Here is an 18,386-nt window from a genome sequence, read left to right as displayed (position 1 = left end):
ATAAAAATTAGCATAATATTTTTTCTTTATGATCAGGTTTGCTGATCAAGAAGTTTCTAAGTTTTGCTTTAGTTTTAAATGCACACCCCAGTTTTCTAGTAAAACCTGCTACAGTAAGTATAAGGCAATAAGGAGATGTATTTTGTCCTGTTACAAACTGCCCTGATACAACTGAAGAAATTCAGATGAGTAAAAAGTGGTGTAGGGATGAGGAAGGTGACTAAACTAAAGACTTCAAAAGTAAACACGAATCCTAAAAAGGGAGAGACTGCAGATCCAAGCTCCTCTCGCCAATTGTAGTTTTGCCCTTACTCCATGAAAAAAGCATAAATGCTCTCCTGCAGTCTGGCAGACACTTTCCTCTGTCTGTATTTAATCAACATTTTCCAAGTACAGGCCCAGTTTTCCCTCCTTCAACTTTTATCAATTGCCCTTCATTAAGAAAGCAAATCACATTTTCCTTCTCTGTTCTGTCATTTCTTCCAGCCATTTCTGTCTTCCTCCAGACATGATGTAGGAAAGATCACCTATCCACTGCCCTGTCATGCGCCAGCAGGTACAACTTGTCTCTTTAGTGTTGCAAACACTAGCTAACATTCTTCCAAGATATCCAATGGAATTCAAGGGTGCTTTCGTTTGAGAAAGGCTGTATGGAAACAAACTTGCATAGTGTTAATAAATACAACATGACAAAAAAATGTGTGGTAAGAATAAAAACCCACGGAAGAAAAATTTGCGTGGGCTTCAAGGAGCTTTGGGTGAGGTCTTTGACACTTTCATTACTGGAGACAGATTTATATGGAAGGGGAAAATGGGGTCCTTGAAACTGTCCAGTTTATTCACAGAGAGACTATTTAAGGTCACACCAAGCTCTTCTTGTTCTGTATACCATAAATAACCACTGAAGGGAATAATTACTTTTGGGGTTACTTCATAAAGAAGATGCTATTTGAATTTTAAAAAAACAGGAAACAGCGATGCATATTAAGCTTGAAATAGATTTTCATGCATACTAGACAAACTTCTCATGGCAAGCAGTATCACATTTCATCAGAAGATTGGCTCCTTGAAACAGGACAAAATTAACTCCTTTTTTTCCCCTCCCTCAAAACGTTTCAAATGTTTTCATATATACAACCTACACTAGGACACACTTATCAAGTTAATATGTGGCTAATTACACAATAGTATTATTTTGGCTTTAGGTAGGAATTGGTACTGCCAGTCTGTCTTATAGCCAAGACAAGAAGTTATTACATGCACACACACCTGCATGATTCTTCCACTACTCAAAGTGCACCCAGTGGGGAAATAGAAGCAGCTTTTAATAATTTTAATATTATCTAAAATTATTCTTTAATAATTTTTATCTATTCATGATGGCATTTAGGACTTTATAAAAACGCAAAGCAAAACACAGAAATAAAAGCAATACCTCTGTAGCAACTCTCCAATATTTCTGAAAATACTGGTTTTTTCCCCTCTATTAATTTAACCCTGAGAACCAGATTTAAAGTACTGACTTACAGAAAATCTCTACAGTGGCCAAGTTAAATAAAGAAGCTGATTCAGAATATCACATAAGTCATATGTGTTATGATCTGACCTTCCGGGGCTGGTTTACTCGCATTTGTTTTTTCTGGATCCTTCACCTTGGATTTACTTGTGTCTTTTCTTCTCTCTATGTCTTTAACTGTAAAGTAAGGGGGAAAATCAATTAATCTAGAAACAAGGCAGTTAGAAGCATTGTCTTCTTCCTGGTAAAGTAGGTACACAGAGCATCTGAAGATATGTTTAGGTAATGAGTTACTGTTTCTGTGTTTTCCCTCCCTCCCATTGCATTTATTATTTTCATGGCTCTTTCCCCATTCTATCATCATTAAAGCTCTCAAAACTGACTCTCTTCACACATGAGAGTCCAAATAGTGACATCAGCACCTAAGCCCACGCAGACAAGATCCCACACTGGAAATATAGTCCAGAAAATTGGCAAAGCTAGCTGGGCAAAGTCCAGCATTGCAAAGTTCCCCTCCAGGTCAGTCAACACAAAAGCATATAAGCCAGCTGTTACACTGTGCTCTTTACAGAATCAGCTTAGATCCCATGCCCAAATCTGTAGTCAGGGCACCAAATACTTCCAGGAGTGCAAGGTTGCTCCAGAGCTGGGACTTTGACAGTTTCCCATTCCACAAGTGGGTGGGATACCTCCCTTACTATATCTCCAGTCTCTCACAACAGCCAGGCAGAACCCAATTTGATTAGCAATTCCTAATATTACATTAGTAGGCAGTAGTGCTCTACTAATAGTCTGAAAGGTTCTGACAAAGTCATTGCTAAAGTCATGTAGTGGGAAGAAAAAGCTCTTCCAGAATTTTCTTGGAATGCTCATTGGTATCCACACTCCAGCTGTCTGCAACAGCCAGGAAAAGCTTAAAACAATGAAGCTGAGAATATCTTCCACAGAAAAATAAAATTCTATTCCAATTACACTTCTTAGTTTATGTAAAATTGGATTATGACTGACATCCATCCAAGCAGGCACCAATCCTCAGCCAGGATCAAAGTCTCTCTGCTACATCATTCAAAAAAACACTGTGAGGGCATGAAAGGAGGTTCTCTGTCTCTTGACTATGTAAGAGAGACAGTGCAAATATTCTATTGTACATTTGTGGAACCAAAGTCAAATGGACTTCACTAATCTACCCAATAGTATGTGGAATATCTGAATCAACCAGGAGTGTTCCAAGTTCCAATCCAAAATATAACCACAAGACTAAGTTCTAAGGAAGACAATGAGGTGACAAACATCTGAATGTGATTTTCTGAGTATGACAACCCTTTGCAGAACCTACAGTGCTCACACTCCAGCTACAGAGGTGAGAACAAAAAACCTGAAACTTTGACTCCTCTTCTTACTAAGATAGGGTGTGAATGTGTGTCACCTTTGCCTTTAGCAAACAACTGAGTAACTGATTTGGGAGCAAATTCAAGTTCACAAGTTTGCAGAGGAGCCAGCTTTTACCAAGGCAGATCTTGGTTATTAGCTGGTTTACAGATAATGCCACAATGACACCAGGTCTTAGTCAGAAGTCTGGGTTTAATCTTTAACTGAACAAGATTCTGACTAAAACGAGAGGTGAAATACCAGAATAATATCGGCCAAAAAGGATGCTGCCACTTATCATTCTGGGAGCATTCCTTTGCAAAAAGCTCAAGAGCAAAGCCGACTAGCTGGCCTTCTCTAATGCTAGTGCTATTGAGGGGCAAGTCTCCAGAGAAAATGGTACAGAAGTCTGAAAATGTTCAAAGGAGACAAGTTGGTCACATCCTGACAGATTTCTGGATTTGGGAACTGTCAAAATTCTAACCACATAGGGAGAGGCAAGACAGCAGTTTTACTCCAATATTTACACTGACAAAGATTTTATCTAGCACATGATTTTACATCTGCATTTTCAAAGGAAAAAAAATCCCCACTGATCTTAGTTCATTAAACACTATGTATTAGAATAAGAATGTGTACCTTGCTATATAAACAGAAATACTCTTTTGACAATAAAATTTTATTGTAAGCTTGAGAATTCTTACTACATCAGTCACAACTCCAAAGCATTAAAACCATACTTCCAATGCACTAAACCAGATGATATTCTCAAAACTCTTTATATATTTGGTCTTTTTTCATCTCATGAATTAGTGGCCACATGTCAGAGTACAAGGAGAAAAAAAACTGTAACACAGGAGAGCAAAAAAAAAAAAGATTTGTATATATGCTGTATCTGCATTCTTTACTCATGAAAGGCATCATGGTTCTAAATGAGACTTCAGCCTTAAGTGCAGCTAAGAGTATACTAAATAGAACACAATCCCCATATTCTTCAATCATGTTGCTAGCTCTACTTTTCCTAAAGGCCATTTCAAAAACAGCTACACCTAATATTATAGAATTTGCTGTTGCCTTCTGTGGGCTTCTCTTTAATGCTAAAATAATCCGTGGTTTTGTGGGTTTCCTAACCAGGACAGAACTTAAGGTAGTAAATACACAGCTGTAGTGGTGAAAAGCTAAAAGGACTTGAATACGCACCACATCAAGTACTCAGCAGATTTTATCTTGTGCTGATTTTAAGAGAAAGGCAGCTTGGCAAAGACAGTGAGGAAAATTTAGTGTCAGAGAATTCATTAGGCTTTCAACTATACTCCTGCACTGCCACATTATTAACCAAATCTCCACTGATCACATTTAACACATTTAACATGAAGACCAAGATAAATCAGATAAAATGTGTATATACCACTATGATGCAGACATTAGGAGCATGTCTTGATCATTTAAAAAATTAAATTTATAAACCTATTTGACTGCTGTAGACCATTAAGGAAACAGCCTTTCATACTACTGAACTAGCATCTAGTTGCCAGTTGGCACAGCTATAACATTGTTTTAATAAGAAGGAAATTTTTAAAGTATCAGAATATAGCACTTTATTTCTACTCACTGAAGATTCTTTCTATTGAATAATTTCCTAATGAAACAAGGAAGAAAGGGATGCTAACCAAATGGAAACAAAGAGTCCAATGCAAGAACATACTATGCAATTAATTCAGGCCTTCACCTATACTTACACCAGTTAAAATACATGGCTTTGATTTTCCTTCTACCACAGAAAAAACTGTTTTTTCCATCATTCCCCTTTGTGTAAGATGTGTTACTGTTTCAGAAGTGACATTAAATATCTTACACATTCTGTATGTCAGCCATAAAGAGACACTTACTTCTGAACTGGCCTTGTGCTGGCTTACTCTCCTTGTCTTCACTGAATGCAATGATCTGAAGGGCATAATTTTGATCTGGAATGAGACCTTGAATAATTGCTTTGGTTGCAGTATTTTGAAGAATTAATTGATTTGTTTTTCCACCTATAGGAGAAAAGACAAAAAAAATTCCAACAAATACATAACTTTGTTTGCTTTTCTTCTAGCACAGTAAATGTAAATACCTCAATCTCTACCATGACCTAAGCATTCCCACTTTACCCAGTTTTGGGACTATCCATACAGCCAGGCCATGAGAACATCCCAGAAAAGCAACAAGATAGGCAGTCTAACCAGTTTTCTTAAACAGAAGCATTCTTAAGATCAGCATTTATATCTGGGCCTCATGAAACAGCCATGGTGTCCAGCAAAATCATTAAGAAAAAGAGAAACAATTTACAAAATCTGTCAAGTTTGGTAACATCATACCAACAGGCTTTCCCTCTGTGACTCACTGCCAGTTTGGATCCTGTCAAACCCACATCACCCCTGAATACTTGCTTTGCCAGCTTTCTTTGAGCTAGGAAATTCTCATGTGTAAATACAAATATTGAACAAATAAATACAAATAAATACTTGTTATTGAATAAGTAAATACAAATATTTATATGTCCATTTACATATAAAGATCGCATGCCAATATATACAAAGATGTATTTTAACCATATATTAAAACTGTTTCTGTATCTAAATTTAATTTTAAATGTACAGAAGTAGGACCTTTATAGCTCTATACAGCCACCTTGGTATCTACCTTTGAAAGTTTTCATTCAAAAAACTTTTAAAGATTACTTGTTTTCTTAATTCTTTTCTAGACCGCTCACTAAGGGAAAAGGGACAAGCAGATCCACCTTGAAGGCTGACTGAATTAGGATTCCAATACTTTCCCCTGAACAATTCCTAGAATTCCTTACACCCCACTGGAAGAAAGGTAAAGACAGATGATCAATAACAATTCCCAAAGACTACACATGAAGCATAACTAGCATTGACCTATCTCTGCTACCTCAACCATTGGATTCCCATTTTCCATGCCTGACCACCCTCTAGTGAAATCAATCTCTCTTCTGTTGACCAGCCAGTAATTTATTACCCAAAGCTTGCTCACGATTTTTTCACTGTGGAGGATGACACTAAACTCTGAAAACCTTTTATGCCTTAGGAAGACAGTTCTTTCACCTCAAAAGAGACCATACAGACTTTTACCTGAACTTGGAGTGACAAGAAGTTTATATCCAGTGAATTGCCCTTTGGGGGCTTTCCAAGAAATCTGTACACTGTCAGGACTCACTACATTATATCTTAGTCTTGTTGGTGGGGACACTGCAAGTTCGGAAAGAAAACAACATTTTAAATTCAAATAAAGACTAACCAATTTTAAACAAACAAAAATAAACACATATAGGAAGACAACACAAAATTTTAATGGTAAAGGATGCAAGTTATTTAAAATGTCACATACATCAGTTTATTAGTTTGTAAAATGACATCCCCAAGTGCACTACTTCCCTCAGACAGACCTTTTATTTATCTCTTTACAAAACAAACTAAACAACCTAACAGCAGTAGACAGAAGGACAGACAATGTTAGATGTTAAGACACAAGTTTAGCAGGCAAAGCTGGTAATAAAAATGTTCTTTGTTAATATATGGGAATTAAAATTGCTCTCTTGCTTACACTGACAATATGCATAACCTACACTCCTTTACCTCTCACTACTGTGGGCATTTCCCCACATTTAATGTCACCCAGGGCCAAATTTTCAAATCCTCGTGAGGAGAGAATAACAAAGAGAAAAGACAGGCACGCACAAGGCAAAGGGAACATCAGCTGCCCAATTTGCAAACCTGGCTAAAGCAGCACAAAGCAAACACTGCTTCAGTCTCATCAAGACTAGCAGGCATGCACAGGCCAGTCAAGACTTAGGGGCAATCTGGATGGTAAGTAAAATTTGGCTTCTATTTATATTGTGATGTCACCCAGGATTAAAACTGAAGCAGCTGATGAAATGAATAAAAGCATGAAATGATTGAAAAAGAGGCGATACACCAATGAAGCAACGCACGCAAGAACAAATGGAGAAACAGCCCCATGTTGTTGCCATACTATCAGCAACTTTGTGTCTCTGCACATAAACGAGTATGTCACAGCTTTACATCCCACTGCTCAGTCTAACTCCACTAATGCTGGACCACACTCTACGAAACCTTTCCACTCTGCTTTGGGGAGGCACATCCCCTCTTCACTGAAGAACTTCAGCAGAGCACCTGGCAGTGCAGCCTGGCTGTCAACAATGGGAAATCTCCATACATGTGAATAGAATTTGGCTCACAGAGAACAAACTGATCTACCGGGAAAGGCAGCCAGGGAAGCTACTTATAGGCTGAATGACAGAAGGGCTAGAAAACCTTTAACAACTCCAACCTTATTCCTCCTCTTCCCATTGTTTCCATGGCCCCCTGAACAGTCTCCAACATTTTCCAAACCTTTGGTGCCTTTGCCACTCTATCTTAAGGTTTCTGTTAGCAAGTCTAAGAAATCAGGGAAATTAATCTGAAGCAGGCAAGTGGCAATTTCTTTTCCCCAGGGCTAAGACTGCTCTTTACTGACTAGGCTCATGCCCACAGTTTTTGGTCCTTTAGATATAATAAACCAACAGTTTCTTATTTCTGAGATTTAGGGATTACAGCACATGGAGTGTCTGAGTCAACAGGCAGAACAGGCTGGCCAACAATTTCTGGCCTATCCATTTGACCTGCTACAGCCAGTGGAGCTCTGGCACCAGCAGCAGCCAAAGACCTGTTCTGAACCAATAACTTTTTCCTACATGCTACTTTTTCCAGGAGCTTGGGGGAAGAAAGAAGGAAAAAGGCATGCTGTAGTTTTTTGAGTTTCAGGGGTGCATGTTTCTTCATGGTATCTACTATTAAATACATTTTGGATCTTAGAAGTAAGAATTTGGAGGTTCAATGCAAGAGATATATTCCCTTGCATCCAGTCTCTCATTCCCTAAGTGTCAGTTTTGTCAGACCAAGGGCAGGTTCTGCAGTTCTCTCCCTTGAGGGCCTTGACACCAGAACACAGAAAAGAGAGTACATAAGTACCAAGAACAGCTTATCAACACCTATGCATTCTCAAAGACCTCAGAGAACAAGCTCAAGAAGAGAGGCAAGGGGACAGAAACAGCAGGCAGCACATGAGTTCCACACACTCAAAGCTGTTCTGATTGGCAGCACTGGGCTCACACCCAACCCAAGAATTTCCTTAGTTGCTGGGCACAATCTTGTCAGACCTCATCTTCAGTCTGCCTGTCACTTCCCTGAAGTTTAGAAAGAAAGAGGCTGTGAGCAAGATCGTGTGCAGGAATCACTGCAAATACATCAGTGCTTTGAAAATTTGGCCCTCATACTGCAAAATGTTTTGCTAGGCAGGTTTCTGCAAGAACATTCAGCATGCTATAATTGTAAAAACATGACAGAGACTATGGCAAAAAGTTTTCAAAGCCAAGCAGACTGTAATTATGGATTACAGCTTTTAATTCATTCTCAAGATTCATTGTGTCTTTGAGCTATACATAAATCACAATAAATTGGGGCTGAATGAACAAGAGTGACAAATCATACCTAGGAGTTTGCAAAAATACAATTCCTTTTATTATTTTGCCTCAAGAACAGAAAATAAATTTTTAAATAATGGCTGCATGCAAGTGTGAAAATGCTGCAGATTTTACTGGGATTAAGTGGTAAATTTGTATGGGGATTAAGAAGCAGACCAGAGAGCAACAAAGTAACATCAAGGATTGACCAAAAAAAACCCAATAGTGTCTTAGAATTTCAGAGCTCACTTTGTCTGCCACCTTCCTTTCCCATCATTTCTTTCCATCTTACTTTCAAGTTGACAGTTCATGAAAGCACCTTGTAACAAAGAAGCATAGTTCTGGCCTACCTGCTATTAGCCATCACCAAAACAGGTAAATGTATGAGCCCATAAAAAACAATCACAGACTTTACAAGCAAAGAAGGATACAATCACCAGTTTTTCTGTATACTACAGAGTTACAATGTGAAAGACTAGAAAAATGGTGCCAGAATAGTCTTTACATAACTGGTCAATTTTCACTGGGTTCTTTTTGTATCAGACAGCAGTGCAGTGGAAGAAGCATTCCCACACAGAAATACACCATAAGAAAGAAAATAATTATTCACTAGGCAGATAATTAACTGTGTCTTAGTTGTGCAAAGACTAACGGTCTGGCATAGAAAAGTACATATAGCTAAGGAAGTTAAAAATCTAGCACTCAAACAGACAACAAAATATTGATGGGGAATTACTATGCATTCACCAACCTGACGAGGATATCTTTATTTCTTTGGGCCTTTATTGTCTGTGGAACAAAATCTCACTTCTTGCAGAAAGGGAAAAAAATCAATCCAAGCTGAGTCAGTTAACTGATAAAAATCAGTAGCTAGATCTCGTTAAGTGGTTTTACAGGAATGCAAAAGAGAATGGCTGTCAGCAACATTAGAGCAGTCACCCAAAAGAAAACTGACAAGTTCAAGGCTTTGGTTTATGCCACCAGGTAAATTAGCACTCCAAACACATAACTCTTACAGACAACTAGGGAAAGAATGCTTTCAACTCATACTGGAAAGGAAAAATACAATAAATTGCTTATGCACAATTCTCCAAGACATCAAATGGCCTAAGTTTGGATACTGACTAAATATTGTGGCTTTCAATTTACTGTTGTTATAAGAATTGAATAAGTTAATATGCACTGCAGTTACTTAGCAATTACAGTAGTAGCACATGAAAATTATTGTTACATAAAGAAAATCCGTCTTTACATACAGAAAAAATCCATCTTTACATACAGAAAAACTCTCAAAGAAAGTAACTTAATGAATAAATTAAAAATTCTCAACTGTTTTTCTTGTCCAGCACTATTCATGTACTATATAAGAACATAAGTAGACAAAATATGTTATTTATACATTATATTAAATGGGGAAGAAACAGCAGTGCTGAAAAAATAATTGCTGTTGAGTCAAAACCAAACAGTGCTACGTGGTTCATAAGGCAATAAATGAGATACAACCACATAGCTCCTCTGAAGGAATAATTTGTAGCTTCAGGCATGTTGGCTTCAGTCTCACAAACATATTCTCCTTTCCAAGAAGCCACATTACACACCTTTACCTGAGCATCTTTGCCAAAGGAAGGAAATACAAGCTAGAACTAATGCCAGCTCTTCCTACATGTTGGCAGAGTGTACAGTTGAGTAAAACAGACAAATGGCACTACATTGTAAATAGTTTGCCAGCTGCATGAAGTGCTTACTTCAAGAGGTGGCAACCTTGACAAAAAGAATTTGAGAAACATCTTATTACTTTTAGTGTACTAAGAAGGTTTTTTTTTTTTCTGTGAACATGGAATAAAGACTTCACATCACCTAATTCAATAGAGTAACAGCCATGTTGGGCTAAGGCAATGTTCCACTTAGCTTAATATCACACTGCTGACAGCATTCCATAGCTGATGCTTGCTGAAAGAGTCTAAGAACAAGGGAAGTATTGTTCTTTATTCATCAAGAACACCAACTCTAGCTTCTGCTAGGGCGATTACTGTGGAAAAAAAACCCTCTCTGACCTTCATTTTATTGTATTGATATTAAAGGGAGAACACTTTCCAATTATAATTGATGGAATCAAAGTTTTAAAAAAGCAGAGAAGAATATAGTTTTCCAAAATAAAGGAATTCTGCAAAATTTTCTGGAGGTGGACCTCAACCCCCAGACCTGTTTTGCAAACCTTAACCATATGTATTAGGACTGAAATACAGAGAAAAGACTAACCATATGCTTAGCTTTATTGACTTATTAAGTCGCAAACATTCTGGACCTAATTTCTGACCAGAATGATGCACTGAACATTGGGAACATACATTTCTTGATTCACCTCACATTGCCAACACCATATATTACAGCTTACACGTGTCCCTAAGTTCTGGGAGAGGCTTGTAAATGCTCACAGATTTCCAAACATCCAAGAGCGTATGCTTCCCTAGCACTCGAGTGCCACGCAGACTGGACAACACTGCTACTTGCATTATCAGGATTTTGAAAGCCTCACGTTGCCAATAGTTTCCAAATGTCCTCATGAATAATACATTACACAAATCGCATTAAAAGACCCCAGGATCCAATTCTGCTCCTGGTTATGCCCATGCAATCTCATATCAAAGGGATTACATAAATCCAAAGTTGAGAGAAATGTCTTTCTTTAGAAATCATAAAAACTCATTGGTATTCTTCCTCCCTCCTTCCCCAAGAAATAGGATAAATTTTCTCTAGCAGTCAAACTACTGTCAATACAATCCAACAAATATGTAAGCCTAACAATCCCAGCAGTATCCTTCAATATTCACAAAGGAGATTTTAATTTTAAAAGCTGCAGAAGTAGTCTGTGACATTTAACAGATCTGTGCAATATGGAATGATATAAGCACTACAACAGCTACTGTTCCAAAACATACATATTCCATACAAGATTAAAAACATACATATTCCATACAAGCTTCACATCATAGCTGATCCTTCAAACTTGCTTGATTACGCAGAGGACAATAAGAGCCATTTCTGATAAGTACATTCATGTAAATAGGAGTAAAAACATGTGTATAATTCATTTTGAGACACGTGAATTTGCACAAATATTTATGCTATTTGAGATACTAACTTCAAAGAGCACACACGAAGGTGTAATTCTACTCCCACCAGCTCCCCGACCTCAGCAGCAAAATTCCTGCTTCATTTCAGTATTATTGGATCCACATCCGACTAAGGAGGAAGTAACACTTGCATTTGGAATAAAAAGTCTATTTCTGCACATCAGAGCGAAAACCCCCATCTTCTTATTTGCGACTCACCTTGACCCTGGACATCACTGATGAAAAAAGGTGTGACAGCTAGGAAAGCCAAGAGAAAACAGCTCTGTATCTGGTATTGACACAGCATCTTCTTCTCTTCAATACAAACAGTATCAGAAGGTCTGAAAACACGTGGAACAAAAAGACTTACTAAACAGGCAAAGAGAAGGCATCCACTTTAATGAAAATGGTGGGAGAAATCTGGGTTTGATTAAAACAAAAAAAAAAAAAAAAACCCAAAAACAAAACAAACAAGCAACAAGGAATTTACCACAGACATCAGTGGAGACAAATTTTCCTGGCAGCAGTTTTACGACCAAAGCACATTTTACCTGAAAGGGACGAAGAACCCCACTTGGGCTACTGAACAGTTTTGAAAACTTGGCCCACATAAGAAGGAACTGTATGTTCTTTGCTAATCATACATAAGCATTAGAAATAAAGTAAGCTATAGATAATAACAAAGTACAAGATGTATTTCTATACAATCCAGTTTTGTAAGAACCTTATCAAGATATCTGTAGCAAAGAACTCCGAAACTTTTTTTAAAAGGCAGAACTTTGTTCTGAAGGAACTCACATCCTCTTCCCACTGTCCATTTTCCTTTTTCTACTTTATTCAGCTTTTCCTGTGCTCTCTGTTTTACTGTCTGCACCTACAGTAGGTAGTACATGGTCAAAACCATTTACACTAACTTAACCAGTTAGAAGAAATCAACACTTTAGAATGCAGCAGTATATGAATACTAAAGGTACTCCTAGGTGAACCAGCTGGGTTACAGGAAATAATTCTGGTTCCAAAGAGCAAGTTTCAGAATGAGCAATTTACCTGACCACAGAAGTTAGCTTAAAAACAGTACCAATCTCAAGATACATCAACACGTGCCCAGCACTATACTTATAAAGATTTCTCTTTCACTCAACTTTACTGCACTAGTTTTAGTCAATTTTCTGGGCCAAGAAGAAGAATATTTACTCTCCTTTCCTGTAAAAATTCTACAGGAGAAACAAATTAAGATAATTAATAGTAGATTTCTTGCAGTCAGCAAAGAGGATTTGAAGATTTACTTGGGTAAATTTTGGTTTATGTATTTCTGTTTTGCAGGTTTCTCACATTTATCTCCTCTTTCATTTTCTCTAGTATTCCTGACATACCATCACTGTATTTGCCTTCCATGTTTTCCTTGTTTTGCAGGTTTCTCACATTTATCTCCTCTTTCATTTTCTCTAGTATTCCTGACATACCATCACTGTATTTGCCTTCCATGTTTTCCTTGTCTTGAAGGCACATGGCAAGTGGTTCATCCACTAGTCAATATAAAAACCAGACTGAAGTACCTCAGTCATTATTAAACAGAAGAGGATAAGATCTACATCCTCTTCTCTCTTGTCCCAGTAGGACAACTATAGTCCTATAGTTGGTAGGTCTACTGTCACCAATACCAGTGGTGAATGTTTGATACAACTCCTAGAAATACATAGGAGAAATATATACATTGTAAATTCCATCCCCAAAGGAGGTTATCAAAGTTTTAACCATAGTATCAACAAATTTCACATTACTTAAACATATATTTTGGATCCATCTCTAATAGCATAAACCTCTCAAGACAGAGGAAAATATCTAGAACCCACATCAAAGATGTGCGCCAGGAGCTTATATATTGCTATGCAGAGTTCTTAGACCCATCCTCCAGATAGAATTCAGAAACCTGTGCAAAGTTCCCAGGTTTCCTACTACATGAACCAAAGTGTCAAACACCTAAGGATCAGAGTCAGCATACAGCTGCCTAGTGACAGGCAATAGGAAAAACCGAGAGTATCTCAATACAGGCTGAAATCCATCTCCTGTGTAGCTCATGTTGCGTACTGACGCTTCTCTCCTCACTCAGGAATATGACCTGGATCAAGTAAACACAGACTCTCCAAGCAACTCATTCTTCCAGGCAGTTACCACCGATGATGTGTGGATTGCCTCCCATAATAACCCAGACATTAAAATATTCACTCATACTTGTGGTTGAATTCCCCATCTGCTACATTTAATATAAACCCTCCTCCAAAGCAAGAGCTATAAATACTAACTGACCGATAATCCTGTGTTAGAAACATTCTCTACTGCTGCTTTTATAGAAAAGACAGAGAAATTAAATTTATTGGAATAGACATAACTGGTGCGGGATCAACTACACACAACTTCATCTCTGCAATGATCCGCACGTCAGGGTTCACTTAACCAGGAAAGGAAACCCCACCTGCAGCCACCTTGTGGCTGACATTGTGTGGGACTAAAAACAAATACCCTATTCCTTCTGCTCTTTATATATTTCACCTTTTAGTAAGTATGTGGTAAATGAGTTATCTGCCAGACTAGCGCTAGGAGGAGTCACCAAGCAAGCCAAGAAACCTGCCATAAGCTGAGCCCCGCCCCCCGGAGCATCTCTCCCAACTGGGCTCCGGGACTCCGGGCACGGCCCTGGCCACAGGGCACCTTCTCCTGAGGGAAGGACGCACCGTCGAGAGCTCGCAGCGGGACAAACGCGGCACACACCTTCGTGCTCCGCCCTGCCCCGGCTCCGCGCACCCAGCCCAGGGGAGGAGGCTGAGCACAGTCCCCGGGACGGGAAGGGCAGTCGGAGTTTTCCCCTCTCTCGGTGTCTCGTTGAGGAGCGGTGCGGCCGCCCTGCCCGGGAACACGCTCACTTTCGACGCCCCGCTGGGGCAAGCCGGAGCTCGACCGGCCCCGGCTCCGCAGAGGGAGGCGGAGAGGACCGGGACCGCGCTCTCCCCCTCGCCTCTCCACAGCCCCGCAGCGCGGCCCCAGCCTGGCCAGGGGGCCGCGGCTCACAGGCTCCGCTCCTGATGCCCGACTCCTCTCCAGGGCGTCCCCGCCACCAGCACCCACCCGAGTGAAACCGAGCGGCCCCGCCCCGGGTTAAGGGAGGGACTGCGGGGAGCTCGCTGCCTCCGCCGAGCTGAGGCGAGGAACGGACCCCGTGAGAACCACGGGCTGCCGCCAGCGAGCCGGGACGAGGCGGGGATGCGCTCGCCAGCCTGGGCAGCTCCGCGAAGAAAGCGCCGTGCGGGGCGGGGGCGGAGCGACTGCCCCGACACCGCGACGCGGAGCGAGGGAGGGAGGGAGCGAGGGAGGAGGCAGCCGCGGCGGGACCCGGGCAGCAGCCAGGGCCTCCGCCACAGCAACAGTGAGACTGATGGGGTTTTAATTACTATCAGCTATCAAAGTAAGGCCTTTGCAGGGGGTTCCTTAAAGGAGTTTCCCCGTCCGAGCCTGAACTCGCCAACTTCGTTCCTCCATCTCCTCCTCCCTCGCCCCATTCTCCCTCCGGCGCTCCGGTCCTGCCGCCGTGGAGGTGGCCGGGAAGGTTGATGGGAAGCTCTCCGGTCCTGCCTCGACCCCCCGCCCGCCTGGGCCCTGCCCTCGAGGGGACGAAGTGCAGCGCACACCGACCTGTGCGGGCATCAGCCGGGGAGCGGCCGCTCCTTTTCACGCGTGGCTGCGGGTGCTGAGCCGGCTGCGGGAGAGCCGCTTCCCTCTCTACTGGCCGCTCCGCATCTGATAAGGCGAAAGGGGAGAGAAAGGAGGCGGGCAATTATAAAGCAGAAGATGGAAAGGGGGGGGGGGGGGGGGGGGGAGGGGAGGGAAGAGGCATAAGAGATGCCTGAGATCCCACCCTCCACCCCCGAGCCCGACCCTCGCGGCGGGGGCGCGGCCAGGTGCGCGGGAGGCAGGGCTGGGGAGCGTTCCACGGGCAGGTGCTGGGCTTGCCAGTGTCCTCGGTATTCTGGGTTTGCTATCTGTTAACTCATTTTCCTCTCTCCAAAGATCCTTATTCACTTAGTTTATAAATTATTTCGAAGCTGCCTACTTTGCAGTATGGCTTGGAATGCAAGTGTTCCCCACGCCAGCTATTGAGATGTGTGGATTAGTGACTCATTGGGGAAATATTTTATATAAAAGTGTTCCAACACTTTTCTGGCTTAGTATAAACCTTGATTAAAAGTGTTGTAGTACATACCTACATTTTTCACCATAGACACTGCAATAGTACACAGAATTGTACAGAATCTATCTATGTTTCCACAGAAATATGAGTTGTCCTGAAGTATATCCTACTGAATTTACAATTAAGGCTACTACTCCCAAAGTCTGTAAGTCCTGAGAATTTAAGAGGTGAATGAAAATATTAATTACAACATGCCTGGTCATCTGTATAAAATTACAAATGAAATCACTAAAGTTAAGAATCAGTCACAGGTGATACAGAGATGTGCATACTTTCTTAATGTAAGTAGGGGCCCCTTCTAGGGAAGGAGAAGGCAGTGAGTCACAGGGAGATGACTGTGACTAAGTGTAAAGCAGGACCTTCTGTTGCTGAGTAGGATTCCCAGTCCTGCAGATTCTTGTCCAAATTCATAGAGCATGGATGTCTTTCCAGTTAAACTGCAGAAGTGTTTGAGCTTTAAAGGAACTCTATAAGTTTAGTTGTTTTCTATAGCAAAGGTTCAAAAGCATTCCTAGATCTAAAAAGCATCTACCAGATTCCTAGACCTTGTCACCTGCAGTTATTCAACTGCACTGCCACCTGTGTGCCACAGCCAACACACGTATCAGTCAAGAAGAACACCTTGCAAGATAACAATTCCTCTAAAGGAAAATGGTGTTCCGGTCATTGATGTTAACTATGATACAGTTTGTACCTCTTTCAGTCCCTTATTTATGTATTTAGCTAAACAGCAATACCCAGAAGAACAAGAAACTGCTCATAGATTCATAGAATTTTAGAATATGCTGAGTTGGAAGGAGCCCATCAGGATCATCAAGTCCATCTCCCGGCCCTGTGCAGGACTCCTCAAGACTCACACCATGTGCCCAAGAGTGTTGTCCAAATGCTTCTTGAATTCTATCAGACTTGGTGCTGTGATTACTTCCTTGGGGAGCCTGTTTCAGTGCCCAATCACCCTCCAGGTAAAAAAACCTTTTCCTGATATCCAACTTAAACCTCTCCTGACTCAACTCCAGGCCATTCCCTTGGGTCCTGTCACTGGTCACAATAGTGAAAACATCATTACTCAATTGTTCTCACAAGGAAGTTGTAACTGCAATGAGGTCCCCCCTCAATCTCCTTTTCTCCAGACAGAACAAACCAAGTGACAATTGTTCTCACAAGGAAGTTGTAACTGCAATGAGGTCCCCCCTCAATCTCCTTTTCTCCAGACAGAACAAACCAAGTGACCTCAGCTGTTCCTCATATGGCTTCCCCTCCAGACCCTTCACCATCCTCATGGCCCTCCTTTATTACACTCTCTAATGGCTTAATATCTTTTTTATGTTGTGGTGACCAAGACTGCCCCCAGCACTCAAGGTGAGGCCACGCCAGAGCAGAGCAGGACAATCCCCTCCCTTGCCCAGCTGGCAATGCTGTGCTGGATGCCCCCCAGGACAGGGCTGGCCCTCCTGGCTGCCAGGGCACTGCTGGCTCATGTCCAGCTTGACATCAACCAGGACTCCCAGGGCACTTTCCATGGCACTGCTCTCTAGCCTCTCATTCCCCAGTCTGTACACACAGCCAGGGCTGCCCCTCCAGGTGCAGAATCCAGCACTTGCCCTTGTTAAACTTCACAGTTGGTGGTTGCCCAGTCCTGTAATTTGTTGAGGTCTCTCTGCCCTCTAGGGAGTGAACAGCTCCTCCCAGTTCAGTGTCTTCAGCAAACTTATTTAGTATTCCCTCAAGTCCTGACTCCAGGTCATTAATGAAGATGTTGAAGACAACTGGGTCAAGGATGAAACCCCGTGGAACCCCACTAGTGACAGCCACCAGTCTGATGTCACCCCATTCACTAGAACTCTTTTTGCCTGACCTGTGAGGCAGTAGCTTAACTATCACATAATTCAGTTATCCGGCTGTGTGCCGGACAGTCCGGAAGGATTCCGTGGGAGACTGTATCAAAGCTTTAATGAAGTCTAAAAAGATTACATTTAGTGACTTCCCTTGATGGATGTCTATTTGCAGTGCCCCTGAAGATTCAGTAAATGTAGAGAGGTAAATCAACCCAATCCACGATTGCTTGCTGGCTCATGTATTGCAGGGTAGGACAAGGAAGAGCCTGCCAAGAGGAGAGTCTGGCTCCCTCTCCTTCTCTTTTTATTTTTTTTCCACCCCTCATCCCAGAGTTGTAATGTAGTATCCAAAGCCCATGAGCGCCATCCTGTGGCTGCAGCTAGTTGGAATATTGTGATTGAAACAAGATAGATCTTGATGATCCCACTGAGGGGTAAATTGATTCTGTAACTCCTTGTTACAGAATCTATTTACCTTCAAATGTCTTTATACTTCAATTTTTATTTGTCTGTTTCCATCAGAATTGAAATTAGTATTTTAAGATTATGCAAAGTGTGTGCTTTCAGGTGTAACTTGGTTGATTTTATTATTATCATATTCTTTATTCATTTATAACTATATTTTAACGCATTTTGACCACTTTTAGAGCGAATTATGCTTATTACCATTGAGTTTACTCAGCTTTCTCTGGAAGGTATAATAGATCTCTTTGCATTATTCCAAGGAAGAACTATTGTTCACAAGTTCAAGGTGAAAATTAAAAGGTAAGGTTCCTTGAAAGAGTTT

At 41.1% G+C, this 18,386-nt stretch overlaps 1 protein-coding gene across 5 annotated transcripts in view; it reads right to left on the bottom strand.

Annotated features, from left to right (window-relative positions):
* Positions 1 to 15,351, bottom strand: part of COL14A1 (collagen type XIV alpha 1 chain) — a 115,612-nt gene extending 100,261 nt beyond the window's left edge. For all 5 annotated transcript variants that reach the window (XR_009489189.1, XM_059866049.1, XM_059866058.1 and 2 more), the window contains exons 1-5: positions 15,209 to 15,351; positions 11,741 to 11,862; positions 6,019 to 6,135; positions 4,774 to 4,917; positions 1,607 to 1,693 (exon numbers count right to left, since the gene is read on the bottom strand). Coding sequence is in view for 4 of the 5 variants with exons in the window: in XM_059866049.1 (XP_059722032.1) it covers positions 1,607 to 1,693; positions 4,774 to 4,917; positions 6,019 to 6,135; positions 11,741 to 11,828 (436 nt within the window). In the remaining variant the exon portion in view is untranslated. The remainder of the gene's footprint in view (positions 1 to 1,606; positions 1,694 to 4,773; positions 4,918 to 6,018; positions 6,136 to 11,740; positions 11,863 to 15,208) is intronic.
* Positions 15,352 to 18,386: the final 3,035 nt, after the last annotated feature.

Source organism: Haemorhous mexicanus, chromosome 1 (genome assembly GCF_027477595.1).
Source record: "Haemorhous mexicanus isolate bHaeMex1 chromosome 1, bHaeMex1.pri, whole genome shotgun sequence".
NCBI lineage: Eukaryota > Metazoa > Chordata > Aves > Passeriformes > Fringillidae > Haemorhous > Haemorhous mexicanus.
Note: the sequence above shows the minus strand (reverse complement) of the source record. Positions and strands in the feature narration are given on the sequence as shown.